Source organism: Phytophthora cinnamomi (genome assembly GCF_018691715.1).
Source record: "Phytophthora cinnamomi strain GKB4 chromosome Unknown Contig109, whole genome shotgun sequence".
Taxonomy (NCBI): Eukaryota; Oomycota; class Peronosporomycetes; order Peronosporales; family Peronosporaceae; genus Phytophthora; species Phytophthora cinnamomi.
The window spans coordinates 84,986-111,276 of record NW_027151042.1 but is presented as its reverse complement, the minus strand read 5'-3'; the positions used below and the strand labels follow the sequence as shown (position 1 = coordinate 111,276).

At 54.2% G+C, this 26,291-nt stretch overlaps 9 protein-coding genes across 9 annotated transcripts; 4 read left to right on the top strand and 5 right to left on the bottom strand.

Annotated features, from left to right (window-relative positions):
- Positions 1-2,305: 2,305 nt before the first annotated feature.
- Positions 2,306-5,920, bottom strand: IUM83_19308 (uncharacterized protein; the record flags this gene model as incomplete). Its single annotated transcript, XM_067944354.1, has 2 exons — positions 2,306-2,767; positions 5,327-5,920. 2 exons carry the CDS (start codon positions 5,918-5,920, stop codon positions 2,306-2,308), a joined length of 1,056 nt encoding a protein of 351 aa, XP_067782189.1.
- A 328-nt stretch (positions 5,921-6,248) lies between these two features.
- IUM83_19307 (uncharacterized protein) lies at positions 6,249-6,671 on the bottom strand (the record flags this gene model as incomplete). The annotated part of the gene is made up of 1 exon (XM_067944353.1): positions 6,249-6,671. The coding sequence occupies one exon, from the start codon at positions 6,669-6,671 to the stop codon at positions 6,249-6,251; it is 423 nt and encodes a 140-aa protein (XP_067782180.1).
- A 2,533-nt stretch (positions 6,672-9,204) lies between these two features.
- On the bottom strand, positions 9,205-10,761 carry IUM83_19306 (FAD-binding protein; the record flags this gene model as incomplete). The annotated part of the gene is made up of 1 exon (XM_067944352.1): positions 9,205-10,761. The coding sequence occupies one exon, from the start codon at positions 10,759-10,761 to the stop codon at positions 9,205-9,207; it is 1,557 nt and encodes a 518-aa protein (XP_067782210.1).
- A 2,858-nt stretch (positions 10,762-13,619) lies between these two features.
- Positions 13,620-14,834, top strand: IUM83_19305 (Phox homologous domain; the record flags this gene model as incomplete). Its single annotated transcript, XM_067944351.1, has 1 exon — positions 13,620-14,834. The coding sequence occupies one exon, from the start codon at positions 13,620-13,622 to the stop codon at positions 14,832-14,834; it is 1,215 nt and encodes a 404-aa protein (XP_067782186.1).
- A 218-nt stretch (positions 14,835-15,052) lies between these two features.
- On the bottom strand, positions 15,053-18,664 carry IUM83_19304 (atp-dependent dna; the record flags this gene model as incomplete). The annotated part of the gene is made up of 1 exon (XM_067944350.1): positions 15,053-18,664. One exon carries the CDS (start codon positions 18,662-18,664, stop codon positions 15,053-15,055), a length of 3,612 nt encoding a protein of 1,203 aa, XP_067782187.1.
- Positions 18,665-19,171: 507 nt separating this feature from the next.
- Positions 19,172-20,373, top strand: IUM83_19303 (Hydrolase-HD superfamily protein; the record flags this gene model as incomplete). Its single annotated transcript, XM_067944349.1, has 7 exons — positions 19,172-19,240; positions 19,378-19,505; positions 19,610-19,677; positions 19,771-19,805; positions 19,890-20,003; positions 20,108-20,156; positions 20,237-20,373. 7 exons carry the CDS (start codon positions 19,172-19,174, stop codon positions 20,371-20,373), a joined length of 600 nt encoding a protein of 199 aa, XP_067782190.1.
- Positions 20,374-20,700: 327 nt separating this feature from the next.
- IUM83_19302 (adenylate kinase) lies at positions 20,701-21,613 on the top strand (the record flags this gene model as incomplete). The annotated part of the gene is made up of 3 exons (XM_067944348.1): positions 20,701-20,797; positions 20,884-21,149; positions 21,251-21,613. The coding sequence occupies 3 exons, from the start codon at positions 20,701-20,703 to the stop codon at positions 21,611-21,613; spliced, it is 726 nt and encodes a 241-aa protein (XP_067782209.1).
- A 408-nt stretch (positions 21,614-22,021) lies between these two features.
- IUM83_19301 (3-hydroxy acyl-CoA dehydratase) lies at positions 22,022-22,820 on the top strand (the record flags this gene model as incomplete). The annotated part of the gene is made up of 2 exons (XM_067944347.1): positions 22,022-22,496; positions 22,609-22,820. The coding sequence occupies 2 exons, from the start codon at positions 22,022-22,024 to the stop codon at positions 22,818-22,820; spliced, it is 687 nt and encodes a 228-aa protein (XP_067782188.1).
- A 288-nt stretch (positions 22,821-23,108) lies between these two features.
- IUM83_19300 (Endopolygalacturonase 6) lies at positions 23,109-25,625 on the bottom strand (the record flags this gene model as incomplete). The annotated part of the gene is made up of 3 exons (XM_067944346.1): positions 23,109-23,979; positions 25,476-25,510; positions 25,611-25,625. The coding sequence occupies 3 exons, from the start codon at positions 25,623-25,625 to the stop codon at positions 23,109-23,111; spliced, it is 921 nt and encodes a 306-aa protein (XP_067782179.1).
- Between the last annotated feature and the right edge of the window lie 666 nt (positions 25,626-26,291).

The following is a 26,291-nucleotide window of genomic DNA, read 5'->3' as shown; positions in this document are numbered from 1 at the left end:
GAGAGCTGGTCTCACTGGGGGCTGCAGTCCTCAGTGTCGCGTGCCCGATGTCGGCACGCGCGACTGCATTACCAATAGGGCGCCCCGCGCCTACTGGATGTTCGCGTTTTTTGTTGGTCCGCGGCGATGCCTAGCATCGCCACGACGGCCACCTCCAGGGGGCATGGGAGCTGTACATTCCCGTGCAAAGTGACCGATCCTTCCGCAACGGAAGCATCGCACGTTACCTCCCTGCTGCTGGTAACCAGCAGTTGTTGCGTTCGAGAGGTCCATTGGTTCCGGACCTCCCGTCCTCGCTACCGGGCGCGGTTGCGGCCTCGGTACGTTCACATGCAGTTTAGTCTGCCGCAGGCTAAACTCTTCTTGCATGACAAGAGTAATCGTAGCTTCGAGAGTGCTCGGGTACTCTCGGAAGAGATAGGTCTTCACAGGCCCATCTCTAAGCCCCTTCATGCACGTGACGACCTTAGTCGCCTCGTCAATTGGATTAGTCACGATATTTGAGACTAAGTATCGTGCGCGCTGCGCGTAAGCATGAACGTCACACTAACCCTGCTGAAAGGTCGAGGAACTCCGCCCTCGACCGGAACTCGTTTTGCGGGGGCTCAAACGCTTGTCTGAGCTCCTCTTTGAACACTGCGTACGTGCTGAAGCACGTAGGATCGGAGAGTCGGCGTCCATACGCCCAACTCCTCGCGCGTCCGCCAAGGCAGGACATGGCGAACGCGACCTTCGACAGCGGGTCGACGATGCGTCGAGCCGCTATGGCTGTGTCGAGCTCGACAAGCCATCGGAGGAGAGGCTCGCCCTCTCTTCCCACATAATTCCTTACGCTCAATTTCAATGATTGAGCACGCGGTGTCGTCCCTGACGACGCCGTCACTGAGGAAGCAGCATCACGCTGCTCCTTCATGATGAACCCCAGAGCAACACCATGTTGCTCCGTCGGCGATAGCGTACGCAACATCGTAGCTATCGCCGCTTCTCCAATGACTGTTGACAGTCGTTGGAGGGCTTCCCACTCTGGGTCAGACAGGTGGGGGCAGTCTGCGCGTGCAACATGCGTTGCAGGCGTGTTGGAGCTCTCCATGGGCACCTCCGTGCTCATGGGGTTCTCGACTTCGCGTTCGTACACCTCGTACGAACGTCAAGCAGTCGGTCGTTGGACGGACTTCAAAGTGCTACCAGGTGTAGTGGGTCTAACTTGACTCACTACTTTAGCTTACACGTCGCGCTACGTGTATGAGGAAGCGTAGGTACTTAGTAATTACTTAGGTTAATTATATTTGAATACACAAATATAATTTAAATCAGATAAGACTCCAAGTGACTTAGATTAGGTAAAATGAGAACTGTATTGTTTGTAAAGTGATCTTCCTCCTAGAACTGCTAAAACTGTTTATCATCTATGAAAGGGGTTGACAGCGGCTGGCCGTCAGAGCCCCGCCAATATGCACGTCTCTAATTGGTAGAAAGATGCTGTTTTCTACCGATAAGATCTTTGGGTAGGTGTGGACCACTCATTGTGATGGCCCACTTCAATGTATCCATTGGTGTGTCTTACACCAAGGTGAGGAAGTTTCCAAAACTTTTAACAGATAACCTATCTGTTAAATTCACAAGTGGCTTGTAGCCACTTGTGCGTGTAACCCCGTTACAAAACAGAATTAGCTTAAGACTACATCAAATGGTTAATAGACTTGTACCTGCATACAAATCCGAAGTTCCCTATAGTTTATCCTATATAAATGTATCGGTTGGCTCTCAAGCCTATTGTGTCACTACTCAGGGGAGTGACCTTTTGTAGCCATCCCTGAATAGTGCCAGGGTCACTATTCCATGTAGCCCCGTTAAATGCGGCGTACTTAACAACGAATGACGGGTAACAACCCGCCAAACCGCCCTACATCAGATAAATCGAGGCTAACCCGCGGCCGCTTGGATCATCGCGGCCCTAAATGTAGTTTAGATTATGGGTACACATGATTAGGGTTAATCACCATGACCGCCAAAATGACTGAAAGGCACAATATAGTGAAAGCCATATAATTACCAACTCAGTTATCAATCGTTGGAATAAATGTGCACAACAGTCGTATTATAGTTGTATAGTGACTTTATCGATTTGGGAGTTCGGCCGCGATGAGAATTTCATTCACAACAGTGACCAGTCTGTGTCGGTACGCTATCTCGTGGTCATGTTGGTCGTTCTATTCCTAATGCCTTGGATGACTTCCTATGTGCTGTAGGCGATCGTCTTGGAGAACTCAGCCACGACTCGTGGCCCACGAGCGTGTCGTGGCAGCTAAAGACCGAGTCCACGAACTAGCCACTCGTTGCCTATGAAGCGGAACGGGTCGTCGGCCGAGGCCTTCTCCTGCATCTGCAGCACAGCCGAGTCCAGGAAGCTGTGCAGGTAGCAGCGGGATATATAGGCGTGCTCGTCCTCCGTAGTGACGCAGTTGACGGCGTACTCGAGCTCCTCGAGCGACGTGACGATCTTGGCACACAGGACGAACTTGCGCTGCAGGTTGCTGGCGTCGACCGCCTCCTTCTGGCGGTAGATGGCGCAGTTATTCTTCTCGAGGCGGGGCTTCCATGTGGCTGGTAGGCAGCGAACGTCGTGGTGCTGAACCAGAGCTGTCCACGGACGCGTTGCCCACGCGGCGTACGGTTCGCCAAAGCTGTGCGAGCTACCGGCGCTCGAGAGCACGGTCCCGTTGTCCAACCGCGCGCCCGTGGTGGAGCGCTTGGAGGCCTTGGCGCCCTATAACAACACAGTCAGTCTCAACACCCCATACAGGGTTTGGTAGTAGTCACAGGAATAGTAGAGTTAATAGAGATATTATCACTACTACTACTACTACTACTACTACTACTACTACTACTACTACAAAGCCGTGCTTCGCCCGGAACAGCTCTAGATTTTAACTTGTAGACCGCTTAGCATGCAGCTGAGGTAGATTCGTGCTTTAGTACTGCTCTCATATTTAGTTTTTACTTGTTCACTCCGACTGCATTCTATGCAACTAATTTTGATTTTTGAATCCCGGCCAAATTTGCCGAAATCGGTAACCAATCGACCAGAGAAATTTCGAATCAATCCAACTTTATCAAGTAAGCCTGGAATATATATCTACTGACATGCATACTTGCACTAAGTATGTACTTCGTAGTACTAAGTATGGGTTTGATATTGCAATTTTACTGCTGAGGTGGCTCGCGCGAGCTGCACGATGGTCCAAGATTGTCCGAGTTATTCGTCAGATAATTTTGTTCTACACCCCAAAACAGCTATGATTGCACTTTCAATGCCTGCGTTGCGGGTTTTGATCACGTTTAATGGTTTAGTTTGGCGAATTGCCAGAAAAGTATTTATTTGCTTGTAAATTACGCGAATTCCTGAACCAAAATTAAGCTTACACGGGTTTCCTTCCAGTTTTCGAACCACAAGAGAAGGTTTGGAGTTGCATAGAGTTAAAGGTTGGAGTTACTGATCATTGCGCCGACACTCATTGACTACAAAAATGTTGTGCGCATTTATAAAATCATGGGCTAATGGATGAACACTGCATAAACGACAGTGGGCTCATTAACACCGTCTTTCCGAACGGTACTCGCCTCAGACGGCTAAGCACATGTCGTAAGATATGACATAAAAAGTCACTGGGTATTTGTATGGGCCATGTGTTTGACTTGAGGATAGATGTATAAATTGTCAGCAGGTTTTCCGGCCAATGTCGTACGGGTTACGGCATTGGTGTAGAGAAATCTCAGCTCAATGGCGTAACTGACCCCAAGGGCAGTCAGCAGATGGAAAGCAAGAGGCATGTCTATGCAATTCATTTCAGAAACCAAACAAAAGAAGGTACGTCGACTCAACAAACTGTGCATTCAACCGCACGACGCTAACCACTCATCAAATGACACACAGCCTACCGGTAGACGCTTCATCACCACTGCCTTCATTGTCGCCATCATCGCCGCTCCCATCCTTGCCTCCTTCCTCGCGACGAAGCCGTAGTTCCCGCCGGGTCTTCTTGCGCTTTTTTTGCGCTCTGGCGGGGCCGGCGCAGCACGACGCGCTTCCCCAAGTTGGCTGGAATATCCTGCCCGGCCCCGCAGTCCTCGTGGCAGATCTCAAAGCAGGTCTTGGGGACGCCCTTGAAATCGCAGCGGATCTTGTTACAGATCCAACACTTGGCGTCGTCAATGGAGCAACGCTCGCAAAAGTAAGTCGTCGCGAAGGACGTCTTCTTTTCCGTGCACAAGAGTGCACAAACCTTCCACGACCGTTGGCGGCGCTTCTGGACGCCGCCGACGGTGACCCAGTCTTCAGCCTGCTGAAGTGCGTGCGTCAGGCGAACGGGTGTCCCCCTGCGCTTCTAGCAGGATGTGGGTGGCGTAGCTTGGACCCCTGCGAATCCTCGGCCTTGAGCTGCAGGAGCTGGTTCTGGAGGACCGCAAAGCACTCAGCCCTTGGCATGGCAATCGTGCCCTTGATCTTCGCTGCCTCTTTGTGAGTCAGGAACGCGTTCACCAGCGCGAGGTCCAAGAACCCCAAGAATAGCCCCTTGTAGTACTTGGTGAAGCGCGTGGACATTTGCAAAGAGTAACGCTGGAGGCGGAGTTGATCATGACGATCAACTCCGCCCATCCAGTTCTGGTAGTCGTTCACAGACTGAGGCCCCCCCCCACTTGCAACGCGCCCACACGCTTGACCTTACGCTCATTTGTCGACGCCGTCATGGCGGAGCCTGTGCACAAGTAGTACACAGGCTTCCGGTCCCACCAAAGACACGAGATCATGGTGGGGATCGCGACTGAGCGCGAGAAGAGGAACGAGCCACGGGGGATACATGCTGGACGCGTCTTGTGGTCGGACCGAATGGCCTTGTTGAATCCCAAGCGGTTGGTCTGGATCGTCCCCACCACGTACACGTTCATCTTCAGCAGCTCCACAGCAAGGAGAACTGAAGAATAAAACCTGTCTACCACGACCGCTTGCCATTTGCGGCGCGATTCAGGAGTGAAAGCAGCCGACAGGTTTCGTACTACGGCAGCTGCGCCAGCTTTGAAGCCAATGCCATTGTCAACGCCATCCCGCTTTCCCACGTAAACTTCAAATCTAGATTGGTTACGTCATAAAGAGCTGTTAGTACGCACTGGAGGCGTAAGTTACGACATTAAACAAATAGAAAAAAAAATACCTGTGGCAGTACGCGGTCTTTGCGTCACACAGCATATATAGTTTGGAGCCGTAGCGGTGCGGCTTGTCGGACATGAACATCCGAGTGGGGTTGCGCCTCGACGTGGCAGGAAGTACGCATTCATCAAATGAGACGACGGCTGGAAGAGACCAACCTGACAAGAATCGTTCTTGGATCTTGTCCACTACAGGACGCAGCTTCCACATCTTGTCGCGGCCGTGGTCTACGGTATTGTCTACGAAGTGAAGATCACGCAGGATGCTGTTGCAGCGGTCACGACTCATGTACCGTCCAAAGAGTCCGGCTGGTGTAGCGCCATCCTCGACCATGGTCCAATGCGCAGCGAAGCACCTCTTCTGGGGGCACAGCATACGCGCCACCAGAAGCCCAACTACATGAGGGATCTCGTGTGCTCCGTAGGCTTGCGTTGCCCGCAAGCGACGAGCAATTTGTGTGGCGGTCTCACGCTGACGCCCGGACTGACGCGCAGCCATCTTTTCTGCACGTTTGTTCATTTGCTGTAAGCTGTAGCGGTTGGTCTCAGTGGTGATCGAGACCCAAAGGGACTTCGGCACAAAGTAGAAGAGCGCCAGGAGTGACGACCGCCACACGTCCAACAGTTCGCCCACAGGTCTTGCTTCCTCCGCACCCAAACCAGGGTACGGAGTTGTATCAGTCTCGAACTCTGCCGAGGGTGTAGTCCACTCCATCGCCCGCAGAGTGTTCTCGCGCGCGTCGAGTGCTGCTTAGCTCAAAGCTGTGTCACCAACATGCAGTGACGCGAGGAAAGCTTGATCCATTTCCTCCGCGTCACTGTCAGAGAGTTCATCATCATCATCATCAAACTCGTCACCTCCGCAATCATGGTCGTCATCAGCGATAACAGTACCATCGCTCTCATCACCGGAGCTGAAGTCCTCGTACTCACTGCTGCTCACCCCGTCCTGCAATACGTTCACGTCAGCGTTAGGTTTTACCGGGGTCTGGTGTCGCCGTGGGGGAGCAGCGGGGGGAGTGACAGCACGTTCGTCCTTCCCATCACCCTCCTGCCCCGACGCCTCCGACAGCAAGTGCAAACTGGCAGGCTGCATCCCGTTGCTCCTCGTCCACGTGGAAATCTCTCTGTGAGAGATCAAAGGCTCTGGCTACGGCATTCTGCGACAGCTCAGCCTCCGATGCATCGGAGCCTGGGCCAAATATCTGGTCGACTGTGTTCTGCGAAAGCATAACACTAGTGTCTATCTGCGATGGTCGGATGGTGGCGTCGTCAATGCCACCATCGCCTCCTCCACCTTCGCCTCCACCGCCTTCCTCTCCGACATGTTCGTCCTCTACATGCTCATCAGCGTCGTCTGCTCCGGCCTCGACCGAATCGTCCTCATCATCCACCAGCAAGCCAGACTGGAAGGCATATTCGACAACAGCACACTTACCAACCAGCACGTTGTTCTTTGGGCTCATATACGTCCAGTCGGTCTGGATTCCGGTCGGCCGTTTGGATGTCCACCCCGCCGCCCTGAGCTGTCGCCATAGGTGCCCAAAGTCAACGTCGCGTGCTGCCGTGGCCGGGGCGGCGGGGGTGGCGTGTTTCCTTAGGAGACTGGATCGCATGCTGGTTAGTTAGCAAAATCTCGAATGAGTGGTCGGACGAGACCTCTGGTATCCATCACCCATCTTGAACCTTTCCCTGTCCCGATTTTGTGAACTTGTCGCAGAGACCTCTCGCAGCTTATATGTTTCGGTTGCCTGAAAAACACTTGATTAAAGTATGGGGAGATCTTTTCTGAGCCATTTTCTAATATAAATCTTCCTATGTCGTAACTTACGACATAAAAAAATACATGTCATATCTTACGACGTTAGGAAGGAAGGTGTTAAACATGCCTAGACAAACTGAAAGTAATTGTTTGGAACGCGTTTGTTGCCGTTAGTAGCCTCACGGCACGGGTACATTGCTTAGGCACAGTTTCGTCTATCAAGCAAGATTTTCTCAATTTGATCCTGAAACGGTGTGTCCACCCGTCATAGTGCATGCAACTATTGATAGAATCTGTCAGGATGCTCTCTAGGCTACGACAACTGGTTGGTAAGGTACATGTGTATGTGAATTCGTGCTTGAAAACGTAGTGATCTCGAGCAAGACGTCGTAGATAGTTTTAAGGAACTGCAAGCAGACAATACGTTGCACAATTATTAGTCTATTATAAATTTCAATAGTGTTTGCAGAGTGCATGGTAATGGCAACCAGAAGTTAGACATAGCCGAGGATAACTAACAGCTACTAAATATCCCTGATTTACTAAACACACGTTTGTTTGTAATTACTTCTGTTCGCTAACGTTTAGGCGAGCACTACTGTAGTACCGACTTCGGAAAAAGGGAATGCGGTGGCCAATTATGTCACGCTTTGCTCGCCAGAGGATAGACATGGAAACACTTCCTCAACGTTCATGCACAGTTAATAATGTCCATGTACCTAGACCATAAAAATATTGAGATCAATTTTCGCCTTCAAATCGAATCATAACGCCAGCACAAACGAACTCCTTGATAATGCCAGGCGAACGTAAGGATAATCAATATTTCCTGGGGTTCATAGATAAGAGCAAGTAGCACAAGTCGATTTCTTTGCTTGGTGGAAGTAACCAACGAGCCGAAATTGTCAAACTTGGCGTCAGCGTTACCGACGCCAAGTTTGACAATTTCGGCTCGTTGGTTACGACTGTCAGTCCTCCCATGAATTTCGCTGTTTCTCATTTACGAGAATTGCTGTCAAATGGTTGAAACATCTCGAATGCCAGCACTTCGCAGCAGGAATTTAATTACGAGCTTAACTAAGGTAAATTTGGTTTGCTTTGGTTTGTTTTTCCAGTGTTCAGTTCAATGCAAGTGCTAGCGCAGTCATTTTCACTGACCGTGCCTACATTCTCTTATCTTTCATTTTATTTTGCCGTGGTTAACGCTGTCTGCGCTCAGGGTGGCCTCTGATTCAACCCCACGTACCGAATTTCTCTATCCTCCGTACCGACGCCTACGGCTGTATTATCTTATTTTTGCCAGTAGTCAACTACGAGGGTTGGCGTGTTACTCCAGTAAAGAAAAATCCTGCGAATGTCGCTCGAGTAAATAGATAAATCATTTGCCATATGTATTATTGTTATGCAGAGGCTATGCAAAAGAGTAGGTATTTTTTTATCCATCTCTATTGGATGGGTCAACACAGCAGCATAATTTTTACAACAAACAGGTATTCAAAGTAACAGGCATTAAACACGGACAATTCTTCAACATAACAGATCATATTCAAGAGGGTATGTGATTAGCCAATAATGGCACCTGAGTGGCATCCGCCTATGGACTCTGGATAAAACCTAGAGAACTACTATAGTACTGGGTTTGATGTCACTAGTAGTGCCAATTCAATAGTGGCCAATAAATCGTAAATAGTAGTGCTATTATCACTACAATTGTACCCATATTAATGCTCGTGATCTACGCTGCTGTTAGGACATCATCCCTCGTTCAGTGTCCTCTTTCATTCTCTTTTTTTCTCTTTCATTCATTTTTCCAGCTGTTTGCTTCAACTGTTCGAAACATGTTACTTCTGCTGTTCAAAACAATTATTCAACTCTTCAAAACGGTCACATGAAATACGTAATGAGACCAGAAAGAAAAGTTCAGAAGTTAGAAAAGAAGGCCAAAGCCCAGGAAAACAAAGCTCAGGATCACAGTCCTAACGAACTGTGTTCACCCCCGGGCGCGCCCGCCCGGGCGAGCAGTATGATATATCATGGTATGTCTCGGTACATAGTGTTGAAGAGTGCGATTTGCCGTGGGGTTAATGGCCCCTCACGTTAGCTGGTGCTTGTGGAATTCAGATGTCAATTCACCAGCCTGTAACCAGGTGACTGAATCATTTCACTTCAAGGCATCTGCGACGTATAACACGTAGTCATCTTGATTTTGGCTACGAATATCAACTCTGCAATAGTGTCTAAGGCAGCGGGATGGCCTGAGCGCTGTGGAAGACGTTCAGTGGGTCGTACTGTTGCTTGATCTGGCGCAGGCGCGCAAAGTTGTCGGCGCCCCAGTAGAGTTTGCCGTAGTCAGCGCCCAGGTCCAGGTCGCAGTAGTTCTGGTAGTTGCCTCCGTCGAAGTATTTCTCGAGTGCACCGGCAAAGCCGCGGATCCACTTGTAGGACGGGGAGTCCTCGGACTCGCCCTTGTTAGCGCCCACGCCGATCTGCACGGACCAAACCGCGTTGCGGTGCGCCCAGGGCGTCATGTCGTTCTTCTGGAAGGCGAAGACGCCACCGTACGCCTCGAACTGAGTATAGGCCCACGTGGTGTTGGGCAGGCTGTCGGCCCAGTGCAGCACGGTCTGCACGCCCTCGTCGTCCAGCACCGAGTTGGAGTAGCCCCCCTTGATCTTGCTGTAGTCCTTGTCGGCCGATGTCAGGTGGTGCGACACATTGAGCGAGCTCAGGTCGTCGCACGTGCCCTTCCACGCGTAGGCCTTGGTGGCGAGCTGTGAGCAGTTATCGCGGCGGTCCAGCGACTTCAGGCCGCCGTGGTCGAACAGACCCGAGGCGTTGAGCAGCACGTCCAATTCGGCCTTGGAGCCGAGGTACTGGCCAGTCATGCGCGCGCCTCCGCCGTCCACAACGAACTGCGTCGTGAGCCTGGAATCAGCCGTCGGGAAATAATCCATCCACGCGCGCAGCACCTGAGCACGCACCGAGACGTTGAACTGCATGCTGAACATCGTCACCTTGGGCATCGTGTGCACCTTGATGGTGAAGAGCGTGACAATGCCGAACGAGCCGGCACCGCCGCCGCGCAGCGCCCAGAACAGGTCCGGATTCTCCGTAGCGGACGCCGTCACCACAGTACCGTTGTACAGCACCACCCGCATCTCGGTGGTCTGGTCGGCCGCGAGTCCGTAGTGGCGGCCCACCATTCCGTAGCCTCCGCCGCTGATGTGTCCGCCGATTCCGACACTGGGGCACGTGCCGGCATTGAAGTTGTAGCCTCCGAGGCGATCTAGTTCCGTGTAGACCCAGGCAAGACGCGCGCCGGCCTGAACCGTGGCCAGAGCGGAGCCCTCCGCCTTGTTTTCCGACACCAGGTTCACGTCCACCATGTCGGCGATGTCGATGACCAGCGAGCCGTCCATGGACGACAGCACCTCGTACGAGTGACCACCGCTGCGAGGCACCGGGGCAAGGCCGTTGTTCACGGAGCATTTGACAGCTCGCACCACATCCTCCTCGGAGGTGGCGAAGTAGACGCCCAGCGGTTTGCGGTCGATACGCGCCTTGGGGCCCGTCGCGTAGTCTTCGTAGAGCGGCGACTCCGACACGAAGAAGTTGGTGTTCTCAGTCAAAGTACCGTTATCATTGCTGCTGCTGTTGGTGGCGCTTTTGTCCATGCAGTCCTCGAACGCCTGCAGCAGCGACGCCGTGTCCTTCTGTTGGGTCGTTTGTGCCAACGTTGCGGCGGCTGCGAGAGCCGCAGTGAAAAGCACGGCGACTCTGGAGAGGAACACCATCGTCGTGGGGGACTTGGTTGCGGTGTGGCAAATTCCGGAATGGACGAACGATTAGGTGTGTCCATTCCATTCCAGCGGCCCGCTGGAATGGACTAGGCACAGCAGCCAGCTTGAAACGTACTGCTGGCCATCTCAGGGGGCCCACAATCTATTAGTCAGTGCGACCTAAGGAAAAGCCGGTTACCCCCAACAAGCGCGTGAACCGGTTCACTCAAATCTGCCTGGTTCGTGTAGTGTCGCGGCATCATGCCAGGCGCAGGCTTATCGTAGATTTTGTATGCATTCGCCAACATGCGAATGCGGTGGATCCTTGGCCAAATCTCGATGAAAGCGAACCGATCTCAGGATACGCGAACGTGTATGGTTTAATAAGACGGTCTCAATACAGAACAATATGTATTTGCCTTACTACCAGTACTGTAGTATGCTACAGTACCTTACTCCACTCATCTAGTTCTACGTAAAAGCTGTCCGAGAGCAGCTCCGCCGCGCGTGTTCAGGGACTAAACAGCAAAGCCCGACTCGCATCCAGCGAGGCCCTCAAAGCGTCTCGGCATCCGAGGACTGCACGAGTATCCATACGCAGGCCTGCCCGAGCGTATACATGGCGTAATACCGTATTAATACACGTAACTCCACAGACTCTGTGAGGGCAAGCTCCTGCTTGCAGGGAAAACAGCAGTGTGATGCGTCTGGGAGTTCGTCACTACGCAATGCGTGGCTTGGTGGGTGTTAATCGACAGCAGGTACGATGTGCCTCTCTGCCGAAGTTTTGAAGAGGCATCACATACGCGGCATTTTTAATCCACTTCGTGTCAAAGGTGACGAGGCTCGCCGCCTGCGTGTGGCCGGCACTACATGCATCGCAAGTAGGCAGTCCCCTTTGGCTTCGCAAGCATGTGGATTCGGATAAGGTCGTTACCCCGTTGGCTACCAACGGGTGAATCAGGTCCCATTAATGACGGCTGAGTTCGATGGTTCATTAGAAGGGTTGGCATTCAGAGAGGACGACGGGGTCTGCGAACAGCATGGTCTTCAACTAGTGAGAGAGAAAAAATCGTTGCGCAAGGGGAAAACCTCGGAAGTCTTGACCTTATCTACCGTGTGGATTTCGGCTTCTCGGTTTCGTTTCGGCCGAGCTAAACGCACATAACAACTCATGACGTGGGGGGAAGGGTGCAAATGGGTATGGCGGCTCAATAGAAGGTGTGATATCCCAGGACTGAACCCTTCGTGCGTTCGCCAACTTCCGCCCCCACTTGATAGTTTGCGTTGTGTGTACATTTTACATCAGGATTCGTCCATACACCTGGGCAAGAGGACGGAAGACTTGGTAGCGAGCTGAGCTTATCTCCAGTGGGCAGGACAGTATCAAGTAGATATTTGCATGCCACCAGCACCGCGAATTGTGGATGCAAGCAGGGTGCTAGCGCATTTGTCCAGTCGGTCGGTAGTCCATTCATTTTCCGTTGAACGGATAACGTTGGACCCAAATTGCTGGAAGTGGTAGTGGCCTCAGCTTGGAATCATGTTTTGCTGCCACGCCGTGCCAATACGCCACGGAGGTTGCCACGCGGGCGATGGGTGCATACGATGATAGAACCCAACGCATTCGTCCACAGAGCTACCCGTTTGGAAACCCCCACGCGCTCCAGCATGGTTCTTGGCTTGCAACAGCATTGGGGCCACTCCCGACAGCCTAAAGCAGGTTCCATCGAAACTTACCGCGGTGGTCAGATCGCAGGCCCAAAACGCAGGTTGCGGAGCGCGCAGCGCAGGCACTACAATCGAACGCGGGGGGGATATCGCGCCGAGCCTTATCCAGCCGTGGGAATCGGCGGAAAAAAGCGTGTTCACCGAAGCTTCACCTCCACCGAAGCGGGCATCGCAATCGACCACGACGACTGGACCGAGCGCCAGCCGAACCCCGTGGTTATCGAAACAAAATGAGGGACGCGAGCGAGTCCAGTGCAGTTGCTGGCACAGCTTTCGCGTCGAGGAACAATTGCTCTCTGCAGACGAAGTGGGGGCTTTGCGCAGTGACAGTAGTGGGATGATAGTCGCACAGCAAGACTTGCAGCAAGTCAGGCGCAGCGCTACACGAACGCTGCCTGACCTGCACCACCTTTCCTCCTGGAACGGCACCATGCATGCTGGGCCAGCAATCGTGTCAAAAGGACAAGAATCACTGGTCTCAGGTCACTGTGCACAATAATTGCCGCCGTTACGCTGGACTTGTGATCATGCGCACGCGCGAAAGGCTCAGCTTGTCGGGTAGCTAATGCGCCCTTTCAAAGTTTACCATTGGCATGGCCATCCTGATCCCCAGCGACCGTGATCGCGGCCGCACACTTGTAAGATGGAGAGGCGAGCTTATCCACAGACACCCGCAGTTAGCTAACAGCCCCAGTGCTGTCAAATGCTATGCCGGCGCGAGAGATACGAGCTGCGCTGCTCGGGTTGTTTCCAGGAATGTCGGCGTGTGCCTACCTTCGTGGTGCTGTCCAGTTGGCGTCCGACCCGTGAGAGGGTGCCACCTGAGCCCTCGAGTCGATCCGCGATCGGCGTAGAGTTCAACTCGCGGTCACCACTTTCCATTCCGCGCACAAAGCCGCTGGCTGGCCCACCGGCAGACAATTGATCCCTTTTGCCAGCTCTCCTGCTCGTGCATCGGGTTCCCGGAGTCTGCTTGACGAAAATCAAGCGCCCGTAACTGGTATCGGGTAGAGTCGAAAGGCAAGCGAGGCACGGATCGCACGAAACCGCGATCATCAAGCCGGCGCCTAATCCAGTCCGAAACGGGATCGATCACCAACCGGTCGGCACTCTTGCACTCGCCTCGAACTACACAACACACCATGAACGGCTCGATGAGCTCATTGACAGCAACCATCACGTCGGCCCTGGCGCTCAAGCCGTCCACGGTCTACATCTTGCGCGTCGAGGACGCCAAGACTCGAAGTTGGCACATCCGTCGCTGCTTCTCGGAGTTCTGCGAGCTGCGCGAAAAGCTCCTCGCTCTAATCGACGATGAGATGGCGACGTACCTCACAAGTCCGGAGATCGACATCGAAAGCAGCTTCAACACCAGGTCGAACATCAGCTCGAGCGCCAGTGCCAGCTCCAGTGCCAGCACCTGCACCAGTATCAAATCATACCGTGGCAAGCACCGCCACCACTCGCCTGCTCCCACGTCGGATCGATTCGCCTTCGTCTTCAAGCAGTTCCCGCCCCGAAAGCTCTTCGGCTCTCGCTCCAAGCGGGTGATCGAATCGCGCTCCCTGGCACTCAACCGCTTCTTGCAACAGGCTCTAGAAGTTGTCGAAGTTGTTCGCCAGCGCCAACTGATCGCGATCTGCTTCAGCATGATGACCCACATCGAGACGTTCCTAGAGTGTGGAAGCCACCGAGCAGCGGCCCCGCGTGTTGCTCCATCACGAAGCGTCGACTGCAACAACATGAAACCCGCCCGACGAGGAACCGTGTCGCCCAGTGCTGCTAGGAGGACGTCGGCTGCAGCGTCACTGACTCCAGGTTTCCACCACTACCCCTTGGTGCCAACTCCAGCCTTCACCATGACGTTGACGGACCACAAGTACCAGTCCTGCACCAGCAGATACCATCTGAGCTCTAGCAGCGAGGAAGATGCAGGAAGCAGCGACGACGAAACTCAGCGCTTCAACAACTTCGACTTCACGCGGCGATTCTACCGGGAGTTCGGGCGTCAGGAAGAGCGCTCGGAAACCTATGCTGATGAATCGGACGACGACGAGGAGATGCAAATGCTCAAAAAGACCTGGAGCGCCATGTTGGAGAGCGAAACGAGAGAGCGCAAACTGTACCATAGCGGAAGTCATTTCGCGATGCTGGAAAGCGGACACTCACCGGCTGAGACCTGGGCGAAACGCATCGAGATTGCAGGCATCCACAACGCTGCCAAGTCCAACGCAACCTTGAGCGCCACCTGCCCAGTTCGCACGGAGAAATCTTCTGAGCCAGCCTCACACAGAACAGAGCAGCGTCTGCGTCGACACCGCTCACACCAGCGAATTCACTTCCCAACCTGTGCCTAAGCAGCTTCTGCTGCACACGCCGAGCCGGCACTCTGCGTACAATAATCGTGACGAAAGCTAGTCAGTGAATTAGGAGTGAGTTGGTTTGAAATGCCTCATGACGCCACGGATGGGACGGCTGGTGCCTAGGCCATCGAAGGAAGTGACCGCCACCGTTCCTAGCTTGGCTCCTCACCATGAAACTATTAGGAAAAGTAATCTAACAGGCCATAGTACCATTAATTTGTCGACACCCTCGAACTCGCCAAGCTTTCAGATTCCATGGCCTCCTCCTCCAAGATCACCTTATGTGCAATCTGCACGATACGCTCGAAAGCTACGTCGGAGTAGCGACGCCAGCAAACATGGTCGCGCCACTGACGCGTCGGGAGTTGCGGTGTGGTCAACCCATGAAACACTTTAGCCACGGCATAACTCGTCCATTTGACGCCTTCGTCGTTGCTTTTGTTCTCCTCATCGCTTCCCTCAAGTGGGCCACTACCACCTAGACGGAGTTGTACCAGTGAACGTGTATCCCGCTCGATGGCATCGATCAAAGATTCCGTTAGCGGTCGCAGCATTTTCTGCAACAAACGCTCGTCATCGTCCCCTTCAATGTCGTTTCCATCAACTACACCATCACCATCTTCCTTATCATCGTCGTCTTCGAAGTAGCGCACAAGTTTAGTCTCGAGAGCATGAGCCTTATCCTCTAGATCTTCTTCATCCTCTTCATCGTCACCACTGCGTCCTGTTGTCGTCGGAGATGGTGCCGGCAGCGCTGCAGCGTACAGTGCTCCATACAGATGAGCAAGGCGAGCAAGTTGACGTGACTCAAGGTGTTCGTGCTTTGCGTACAGCAGTTTTGTCCATCGATCCACGACTTCAACTTTCATCTCGTCGCTCACATCAACCCTCCAGCTCAACTGCAGCTGGAATGCTGGTTGTGAAAGCGAAAAACGCTGGATCTGACCAGTTTGTTGAGCTGCTCGCATTTCTTGTAGTAGTCGGCGCTCATTTGTTGCGGCAGCCACGGCAGCAGCATTGGTTTCGCCCGCTTGTTGAGCGTCAGAAGCTGCTAACAGGGTTGCAGATTGTTCTCCATTGTTGTTGGCACCAGTTGTACGTCCGTACCATTGCGCGACTTCGTGAAGGTGGCAGTCAATGACCCAAGAGCTCAGATATCCATCCTTGCGATGAGTCACACGAGCATTAGCTAGTTCCTTGCGCTGTACCGCTCCGAGCAATAACTTCACCGTTGATTGCGGCCCTAGCTTCTTAGCTTGTGTGTCCAGCAGCTGCAACGTACATTGACTCATACTCAGAGGCTGTAGTGTCACGCGTAAACCCAACTCGCCGTCCTTCTCACGCTGCGTCTCGAGTGCGAGCAAGGTGAGAAACGTCTCGAGCGTTGCCGCTTTCAGGTCAAGATGGCGCTCCAACCAATCACGCTCCAAAGACACAAGCGTCAGGTCACTACCAGCTCTCTGACCTCTTCCCGAACACTCCACAGCCACGACGTGCTTTTTACTTACTGACGTAGGATTCACCTGACTCTGGAAAACAAGTGCCAAAAGCCTCCGAAGTTGGTCGCGATGCAACGCTGTCGAAAAAAGCAATGACCGGAAGTGCACTGCGTCTTCATTCAGCAGGTACAACAACGCTCGAGCAGACTTGCCGTCGCGACCAGCTCGCCCAATTTGCTGCACGTATCCCTCCACAGACGACGGCATGTGAAAGTGGACGACAGCTCGCACATTCTTCTTGTCAATGCCCATACCGAAGGCGATAGTGGCCACCACAACACGCACTCTGCCTCGTGCAAAACCTGTTCGAACCTTTTCCTTCGCTTCAGGGGCCATGCCAGCATGAAATGCTACCACTTTTCCAGACGTACGCCACGCATTGGGCAATTGCTCACGTAGCAGAGCTGCCAGCTCTTCAGTTTGTCGTTGCTGGTGAACGTACACGATGACACCTCCACCACCGGCCTTAGAGGATTGTGAGGACCCCTTGCTTAGCTCGGGGAGAATTTGGACGAGGTGTCGTAGCCGCTCGTCATTTGATCGGACTGATCGAACTTCGAGCGCCAAATTTCTTCGTTGCCACGGCATTTGTAGCACCATGTCGCTTTCGTTTTCACCGCCTTGATCTTGAAGCTGTCGACGAGAGCGCAGTTGATGAAGCACATCATGCACAACACGCCGCGAAGCCGTGGCAGTCACACACAAAACGCACTGAGCGTGGCGGAAAACCTCTGCCAACCGCAGGTAGCTAGGACGGAAGTGGTGGGACCATTCTGAAACACAATGCGCTTCGTCGACACAAACAAGTGCCAAACGAGCGCGGACACGCGGTAACGCGAGCAGTGCTTGCATGCCAGCGCCCAGAGCCTTCTCTGGCGACAGGAAAATCAGTGAAAGTTTGTCTGCAAGTAGATCTCGCACAAAAGCTGCATGTCTCGCCTTCGATGAATTTGAATCAGAGCCAGACGAACCCGAAAGGCAAACGGAGCGAGCCTTCAAGGGGGCGGGAAGGCTCTCATACTGGTCGTTCATCAGCGATATAAGCGGCGAGATCACGAGCGTAATTCCAGGCAAGAAAAGAGCTGGGAACTGGTAGCACAGTGACTTACCAGCACCCGTCGGCAACACAAGAAGTGTGTCCTTGCGGCGCAGCACTCTTGAGATAGCCCACTGTTGACCAGGACGGAAATCGGCATGCCCGAAAACTAGACGCAAGTTGGTGAGCATCGCCTCACGCTGCTCTTCTTCAGTAGCTTCAATATCCAGTGGAACACACTCGATGGCTTCCGCCTCTGCTGCTGACTCAGCAGCGCCTCCAGAAGAAGACGCCGTGAAGAGCGTCTGCAGCGCAAGCGGAACGTGGTCGTCTTCCCAGAGAAAGAAATCGCAGCGACCCTCATCAAATCCCAGCGGGCACGCAAAAAATCGGCGGCCGTGGTTTTTATTCTTCTTCTTGACCTCCAGGCTCTGGCAGACCAACGCGTGATGACACCTTGGCGGCTCCAAAGGCTCGGCTTCCTGTTTAGGCGCATTTGACTTCGGCACGTCTTGAATAGAAAGACCACGCACTTTCTCGGCTTTGGCAAGCGCCTCCAGACACTCTTCGATGAAATCCACGCCATCATTGGCCAACATCGACTTCTCCTTCTTACGCTGCTGTGTGCCGTTCGCATTTACAACGGGCGCGATCCCCGTGGAGTTATCACCCGTAGCTTCATCCAGCGGGTTTTCATTGCGCGCCCGCAGATAAGCTGGTCGCTTCTTCGCGCGCCCCGAGCTACCCTTGAACCTCTTCCGCATGTTCAGCTTGACAAAGTTGTCACTAACCGCACTTTGTGCGTCGTCCGCCTTCCAGCGCTCAAACTCCGCGGCCTTCCCGGCATCACGAACACCATCACGACCTCCGTCGATACTGTCAGATGGAGCATCAAAGTCGTCGAGAGTGAACTCACTGTTTCTATTCGTCGCGAAGCCCCACGCTTCCTCTTCCTTTTCATCGTCACTTGGATCAGCTTTGCGTTTGCCCGACACTTTTGCATCCACTACCACCATTTCCTTGTCTTTATCCCCCATTGCATCCACAGTAGACAGTCCTAACGAGGACATATTGGTACCTGCACTTCCACTGGATAAAATGCTATTGAGCTCTTCCTCGTCGCCCCCTTTCTTCTCGTTCTGCTGCTCTCCGAAAACCTCCTGGAAGACGCGATCGAAGCCCGTCTCTTGGCGTTCTCTCTCCTGCTGCTTGGCTCTCTCCGCCGCCTCGTCCTGCGGCTTCTTGACTGCCCCATTGCGCCACAATTGCTGCCGTTCTTGCACCGACATTGAGAGGCCTAAAGGGCCTCCTTTTCGGTCATTGCTCGGCTTCTGCTGCGTCTTTTTCGCCGATTTTTTGGCGTCTGAAGCTTTAACGACCTTCTTCTTTGCATCTGTATTGACTTTCTTCTTCTTCTTCTTGTCTAAGGCGCGTAACAGCCACGCAGCGTCGTCTGCGCCTGAGCTAGAGCCTTTTTGAGCTTTGACACTTTCGTTTGAGGCCTTCCCGGCGCTCCTCCGAGGCGCAAAAAGACCTACAGATGCGCCGAAAGACGGAGAAGATGATGCGACTCGAGACGCCGCCGGACGAGCGCCAGGGGCGGAGGACGAAGCGCTCGAAGCGGCCCCAGGAGCTGCCTGCCGACGTGGCCACATTTGTCCGAAAATGAAGTGGCGCCAACGCCTCCGATTGGTCAATACACAGTAAGAAACCTAACGCGATATTGTAACCGTTACAGATTGAGAGTTACATACACGTAACGCGCACATAATTCAAATAGACCAAAAGTTGACACCATGTCGATGGCGACGGGAGCGAAGGCGCTGAGCGCCATCGAGTTCTTGCGACTGTGCGGCCGCATCAAAGTGGGTTGAATGAGTGACTGTGTAGCTGGTGATGTGTTGCACTTGCTGCGTGAAGGAATCGCAGTGGAACTATCTGTGGCGACGGGTATTCGATGTTAAACCTTGTGTCATTTTTGCGCTGCTTGTCCCCGTTGCAGACGCTCAAGCGCACGGGATGGGTGAACAACAAGGTGGCGCTGCCTGAGTCGGTGGCCGACCACATGTACCGCATGGGCATGTGCTGCATGCTGCTGGACGACGCCAACGAGACCGTGAACCGCTCCAAGTACGTGGCGGCGACTGTCGCCCGTCCCTGGCCAATCGTTATCGTCGTGGCGATGGAGGTGACTGCGGTGCTGACGGTTGAGCGTCTTGTGTTGCGGTTGGCAGGTGCATTAAGATGGCCATTGTGCACGACTTGGCGGAGTCGCTCGTGGGCGACATCACACCCCACGATGGTGAGTGGGTTTCTGCGCTTGTGAGAACTGGTGAAGGGGTTGGCTTTGTTGTTGACGAAGGGTGTGTATTGTGCTGGCACTGGCTAACGTTAGGTGTTGCCGAGGAGGACAAGCACCGCATGGAGAAGGTGCGTGAGGGCGGTTTGTCAGGGTTGGTTGAGTATGGAGGCGGCTAGGCTGACGGGATTCTTACTTTCACTCTGACGTTGCAGGAGGCGCTGGACGAGATTTGCAGCACTTTAGGAGACACTCCGTCCGCTGCGGAGATCCGTGCGCTTTGGAACGAGTATGAGGCTGGGTCCACCGAGGAGGCCAAGATCGTGAAGGTTTGTCAACCTCGTCAATTGTGTTTGCCCCCCGTCAGTTGCATTTGCTGCTTGCTAACGTATTGTGTGCGCCGGCTCCTTGGCTATTCACTGCTGCTCTGCAGGACTTTGACAAGTTCGAGATGATCCTCCAAGCTGACGACTACGAACGCGGTGCGTGGCCTACCGGCTTCGAAGTTTCCCACGTCATTGCTCACAGTCGTTGCACCTTTTTACCGTTGATGCACTTGCAGCCCAGAACGTCCCGCTGGACGACTTCTTCCAGAGCACCAAGGGCAAGTTCCGCACGCCGCTGGTCCAGTCCTGGGTGGCGGAGCTGACCACGCAGCGCGACGCGCGCCTCGGCAATACCGAGCAGGCCAAGAAGTAAGTCGCCATCGAGCCAGTGCTCGGTGACGTACGCTGATAGAAGTGGCGCGTTGAAGCGCAGCGCGTCGCTGCAGGCGGTGAGTATGCGGTCAACGTCTCCCCATACAAAGTGCATGCAACGGAGTGATGGTCAACTTCAACTTCGGTAAAAACACACGGCGTAATTACGGTTCGAAGATCTTAGTCGCACTTAAGCGAGCATACTGCTCAAAACCGGTGGAAAACCGATCCGAGGTGCGGTCGAGGGCTAGGGCTGCGAGCCAAGACGTGGCCGGTGGCCGTCAGTTCCGATTCCTCCCCAGAGCGTCGACTGTCCTCCTCCGCCGTCATGACCCTCGCCGCCGTGCCCACCGCCTCGCTGCTCGCGGAGCTGCAGAAGCGCATCGAGTGCGCCAGCAAGAAGGAGCGCCGCACCATCTTCATCGGTACGCAATGCAGCCGCAGCAAACCGTAGGAAGCTTTGATCCTGTGACACACACACCCTGACGCGCCGCCTTTCGTGCTGTTGCAGGCCCCCCTGGCTGCGGCAAGGGCACGCAGTCGCCCCTGGTGAAGGACGAGTACTGCCTGTGCCACCTGGCCACCGGTGACATCCTGCGCGCCGCCGTGGCCGCCGGCACCGACATGGGCAAGAAGGCCAAGGCCGCCATGGAGTCGGGCGCCCTCGTGACCGACGAGATCGTGGTCGGCATCATCAAGGACGCCATCAAGAGCCCCGAGTGCCGCCGTGGCTTCATCCTCGACGGCTTCCCGCGCACGGTCGTGCAGGCCAAGAAGGTGCACACGGAGCAGCTTTGAAACAAATAGGGCGGGATCCTTGACGCTGACGCTGTGCTGCTTGCTCTATTGCTCTGTTGCTACATTTATTTATTGTGCAGCTGGACGAGATGCTCGCTGAGGAGAACACCTCGGTGGACGCCGTTATCAACTTCAACGTGCCGGACAAGGTGCTGGTGGAGCGCATCGCCGGCCGCCGCGTGCACCCGGCCAGCGGCCGCAGCTACCACGTCAAGTTTGCCCCGCCCAAGGTGGCCGGCAAGGACGACATCACTGGCGAGCCCCTGATCCAGCGCAAGGACGACAACGAGGCCACGCTCGGCTCGCGTCTCCAGGCCTTCCACAAGCAGACTCAGCCGGTGATCGACTTCTACCGCAAGCAGGGCAAGCTCGCCGACGTGGACGCCCACACGGACATGGCCAAGGTCACGGCCCAGATCCACAAGAGCCTCGGCGAGGACTAGATGGCTACCGTCGACGGTTTCACTCCTGATGGCGGACAGTAGAGCAAGCTCGGCTCCGTGCAACAATATACGCTGCAGTTGGAGCTGCGGCTTGCTAGGCTCGAACCTTGCGGTTGGCGCTGCTGGCCTGCAAGATAAACGAGCACCCTCACCAAGAGCTGCATGAATGAACAAGATGTCTGCACTTGCTGTAAATTGTGTCCTCATCTTGTTGACATTGACGTCAATGATCGGTCAAGCAGAGCATATGCCCAGCAGCGCACCTGATCCCGGCGCCCTTTAGGCTCGCCTCGTGGCCAATCAAACGCCACCACATAAACAGTGACATATCCCCTCTTGAGTGACACATCCCCATGCGTGTCAGCCGCAGATCTGCCCTGCGTCATCGGCAGTGTATCATTCGCGACGATGGCCAAGAACGCGCTGCTGAACCTATACCTGCTGGCCTTCAACGGCGCCTCGTGCGCGGGCTGGGCCTACGTGCTGTACCTGACGGTGACCACGGTGCTCAAGGCGCATGAGGCCGGCCAGGACTGGAGTCAGGTGGCCCAGAGCACCTGGGACGTGGTGTCGTTGCCCCTCAAGGTGGTGCAGACCATGGCCGTGATGGAGATCGTGCACGCCGCCGTGGGCTTCGTGCGTTCGCCGCTGGGCTCCACGCTCATGCAGGTGAGCTCGCGCCTGTGGCTGGTGTGGGCCATCAACGTGCTGTGCCCCGTGTCGCGCTACCAGTTCGGCTTCCCGCTCATGGTGGCCAGCTGGGGGCTGGTAGAGGTGCCGCGCTACTCGTTCTACGCTCTCAACCTGTACAACGCGGTGCCGGGCTTCCTTTTCTTCCTACGTTACCACCTTTTCATGGTGCTCTACCCGTCGGGCGTTCTCGGTACGTGCGTCTGTCCATCCAACGTAGCCGACTTTCGGCGAGTTTCCCGCCGTTGCTATGCAAGTGGAAAGCTCACGTTATGCTGTGCAATGTTGTGATGTCTTTTGGACAGGCGAGGTGCTGTGCATGGTGAGCAGCCTGAGCTTCCTGTCCACGGGCGCGTACGCCATCCAGCTGCCCAACACGCACAACATCTCCATCTCGCTCTACGTGGTGGTCATCCTCGTGCTGCTCGTGTACATCCCCGGCCTCCCCGTCATGTACGGCCACATGCTCACGCAGCGCAACCGCGCGTACTCCAAGACCAAGGCCAAGACGGCTTAGATCAGGAGACAGAGAAGATAGGTCGATTGCTGAGCGGCATTCTATCGCAAGCACACCGCGGTCGCTCTTTAGTATCTGGTAAAGGAGTTGAGTGAGGCCGAGCAGATCAACAAGAAAAACTCGCGCTCGTATGCGCGTCCATTATGTCTATATTGATCTATAGCTTCTTGTTGCCCCCTCTGCTGCATTACGCTTTGGTTGCCTAGTGCTTGGCGACTAGTCTAGCTAGCTTAAATCACAGAGAGTTTACAGATAGGTACTCACATATCCACCCTCCGTTTGAGTTACTTAAAAAAAGCTGGAGTTAGCCAGATCCCTGTCGTCTCCAGTCTCCTGTAGCACTTTGCGCGACACAAACATCAGCAACGCACCGATTGCACCGACGACGCCAACGATAACAAGCACCAGCGTTTCGTCCAGAGACTTGCTCGAGGTTGTCGCTGCAGCCGATTTGGTACTCTTCTCGAGCGTCTCAGGAGCGTTGGCGGAGCTTAACACCCCGTACGACTGGCCCTGTACAGGCTGCCCACTCGCACTGGAAGCAGACCCAGACGTGGGCTTCGAGTAAATACCGGCAACGTAAGGCCCAGGTTGAGTGGTTTGGGGGTACAGCGTCGGCTCGGACCAGGAGAGCGACTTGATTTCAATAGTCCCAGGGTGGGTGGTAGGTGGAGTGTACTTCGTCTGCTCAGAGGCTGAAGTCGGCGTTGGTGCCCACGTTTTGCTGGTTCCAGTCTTGCCGGTAGTCTTGTCGTGGGCTTTGCTGTTCGAGCAACTATCAGCGCTGCCGTCGTCTGATTCGAGGTCAAATGATCCATAGCTGTCATCATCATCACCCTGCTTAGCGTCCTTCGATCCCTTGCTGTTGGTACTCTTGCTGGGACTGGCAGTGGCGCTCGGGGTGCCGACCTCGTCGTCCGTCGCACCGGATGCACTCGATGCCAATTTGGGCTCCTGTGTCTGGACCAAACTCGCAAAGGAGATGGATTTTTTGTTGGCGCCGCTGTAGCTGCCTGCACCCCACGTCTTCTTGGTGAAGGTGGTGGAGCTCTGCGTCGTGTCCGTCGAAACCACCCCCGCCTCCACGTCGCCGACCTCCACCTGGACTGCAGCGGACCCAGAACCTGTATTGCTCCCTGTTTGTTGCTTCGCACCAATGCTGGTACGCAGCGCTCGGGCTGCGTCGGCCGTCAACAGTAGAGCGAGCGCCACCATCAGCGTCGCCAACAGCGACCGTCGCCGCCATCGCGGCGCCAAGTACACGCACATCCAACGAGTGAGCTCCCCTGCCCGCGGGTGAATGTTCTCGACTGCCAAGAGGATTAGTCGAGCAGGCCCAGACCAGAAGAGAAGAGAGGGCAAAGCGGCTCGGGAGCTCTTGAAGCAAGAGTCTTGATGCTCACGAGGTTGTGCTGGCAGACCTTTTCGCCTTCCCGACTTTCCTGTCTCTCGCCTCGTGCGTAGAACGGAGCGACTTGGCGGAGCGGTGAGTCTCCAGCCCAAGTTGCCAACTGGCGCAAAGTTCGTGAACGGGCCTCGGTGGACTGCAGCGCCACTCGCCATTGCCATGCACATGTCCGGCCATGTGGCCAAGGACGACTTGCGACTGAACCAGAAAGAGAGACAGCCGGTAGCTAGGAACCTCAGTCACCTGTCCATCATCCTATACCCTTATATAACAATTTGAGTACATGTAAGTGAATCTGGAGGATAATGACAGCTTTTGAGTTTGCAAACGAAATCTCTATATTTGATTCCCCTGCGATAGGAGATTTGATTAATCGAGCGGGACTATGCTTGACTTTTGTTGTGACGCCCTTCGTGCACATGTTGTTATTCGGTGCAGCTTTGCCTTTGACTAGACGTGCCTGACTCGGCCTGCAAGTTGCAGTCCACTGCTGCCGTTCGATGCGATGATGGAGCCCTGCCTTGCTCGAGGTACAGTGTGGTTGAATCTCGAAGGCACCGCACCATGGTGAGAAAAGAAGAGAAATCCGAGTGGGGGGGAATTCAACGCGACGCGATTCGTCGCAGAAGCTGCACCCGTTGCGGTGTGGCAATGGCCACGAACTCGAGCACTGCTGGACGCACGGATCTGCCGCGCTTTTGGTGCGGTGGCTGAATCGACTGGCAAGTGTTCATGATATGTGGAGCCGTGTACGGAAAGCACCGCAAGCACGGACTCGTCTCAACTTGCCATCCCGCGTCGTCTCAATGCAGCAGAGCAAGAATGCGGTGTGCCTCGATCCAAGCTTTAGGATTGAGCTGAACCAGCAGCAGAAAATTGCTCGATGAGTTTGCAGTAGGATACCTATACAGTAACTAGCCTGCTTCACACAAATCTCAAACTCGCGCAGCACACCATCAGCATTGCTGATTCAGCAATCGTGTCGACTATGAAAAATGTAGGAGTGGATTATTTTATATTTGTTTTATACACGTAAAGGGTGCGTCCAGGCTGTCCAAGGCTGGGGTCCATGCGTATGGCTGAAGGTCCGGCCATAAGACTTATCCGCACGCGTCTGGCAGGTGGAAGATACGTGCAGGTGGAAACCCTCTTGGTCCGCCCAGCCTCTTGGCTCTCTAAAGTTGGGTGTTATCTGAGGATACACCCGTCCATCCATTCCTGAAGCTGAAGTTGCCGTAGATACCAACCAGAAACGGAGTGACACCTCACGAGAATTTCGATTCTGTGTCAGGGTCGAACAAGTACGTTTAGTAAGCTTAGAAGCTAGGTTTCATGACGAGGCAAGTGCCTGTAGACGGTATGCACGGCATTGCCGAACTCACCAGCATCGTCTCCATCGCGTCGTGACGTTAGCCACCAAGAGCGACTTGACTGGTGGCTCACTCAGCAGCAGCAAGAGCCAACATACTTCTCGTATTATTACGAACCGCTCAAAAGAGTAGAATCGCAGTGGGCCCAGCTATACCACTCACTGCGGACAATGCTGCCAAGGTACATTAATTTGTTGCAAGCAATGATGAGCGTAAGCTACACTTCAGTCCTTCAGATTGGCCCACGCATTCTCTCGCATCTGATCGACTCCACATTCACACTCCAGAGCCGCAAGATGATCGTTCGCTCCGCCCTCAAGCGCTCTCCACGCGCGTGCGCCCTGCCGATACAGTTGCTAACTTATTGGCAATAAGTTATTGCCCACTTCGTTGTCGCTTCCGTCCCTTGGTTGCTGCATCGCAGTGCACGTTTCTTTATGTTATTATCGTTCCGGTGGTATGACTTTCACGTAGATACGCTGTCGTTGGTGTGTAGACACGCTTTACCAAACGCTTTAGACGAATGGCGAAGCCTGCGACAACGTTTTCAACCCCTAGCTGTCGACTGGCTGCGTCGAGAGCCGAAAGAGACGTAGTGAACGTGTTGGAGCATGCTTGCTGGTTATGATCGTAGCTACTTCATCATGCCACGGGTATCCCACTTATAGTTTACTTCAAGTATTTGGTATGATA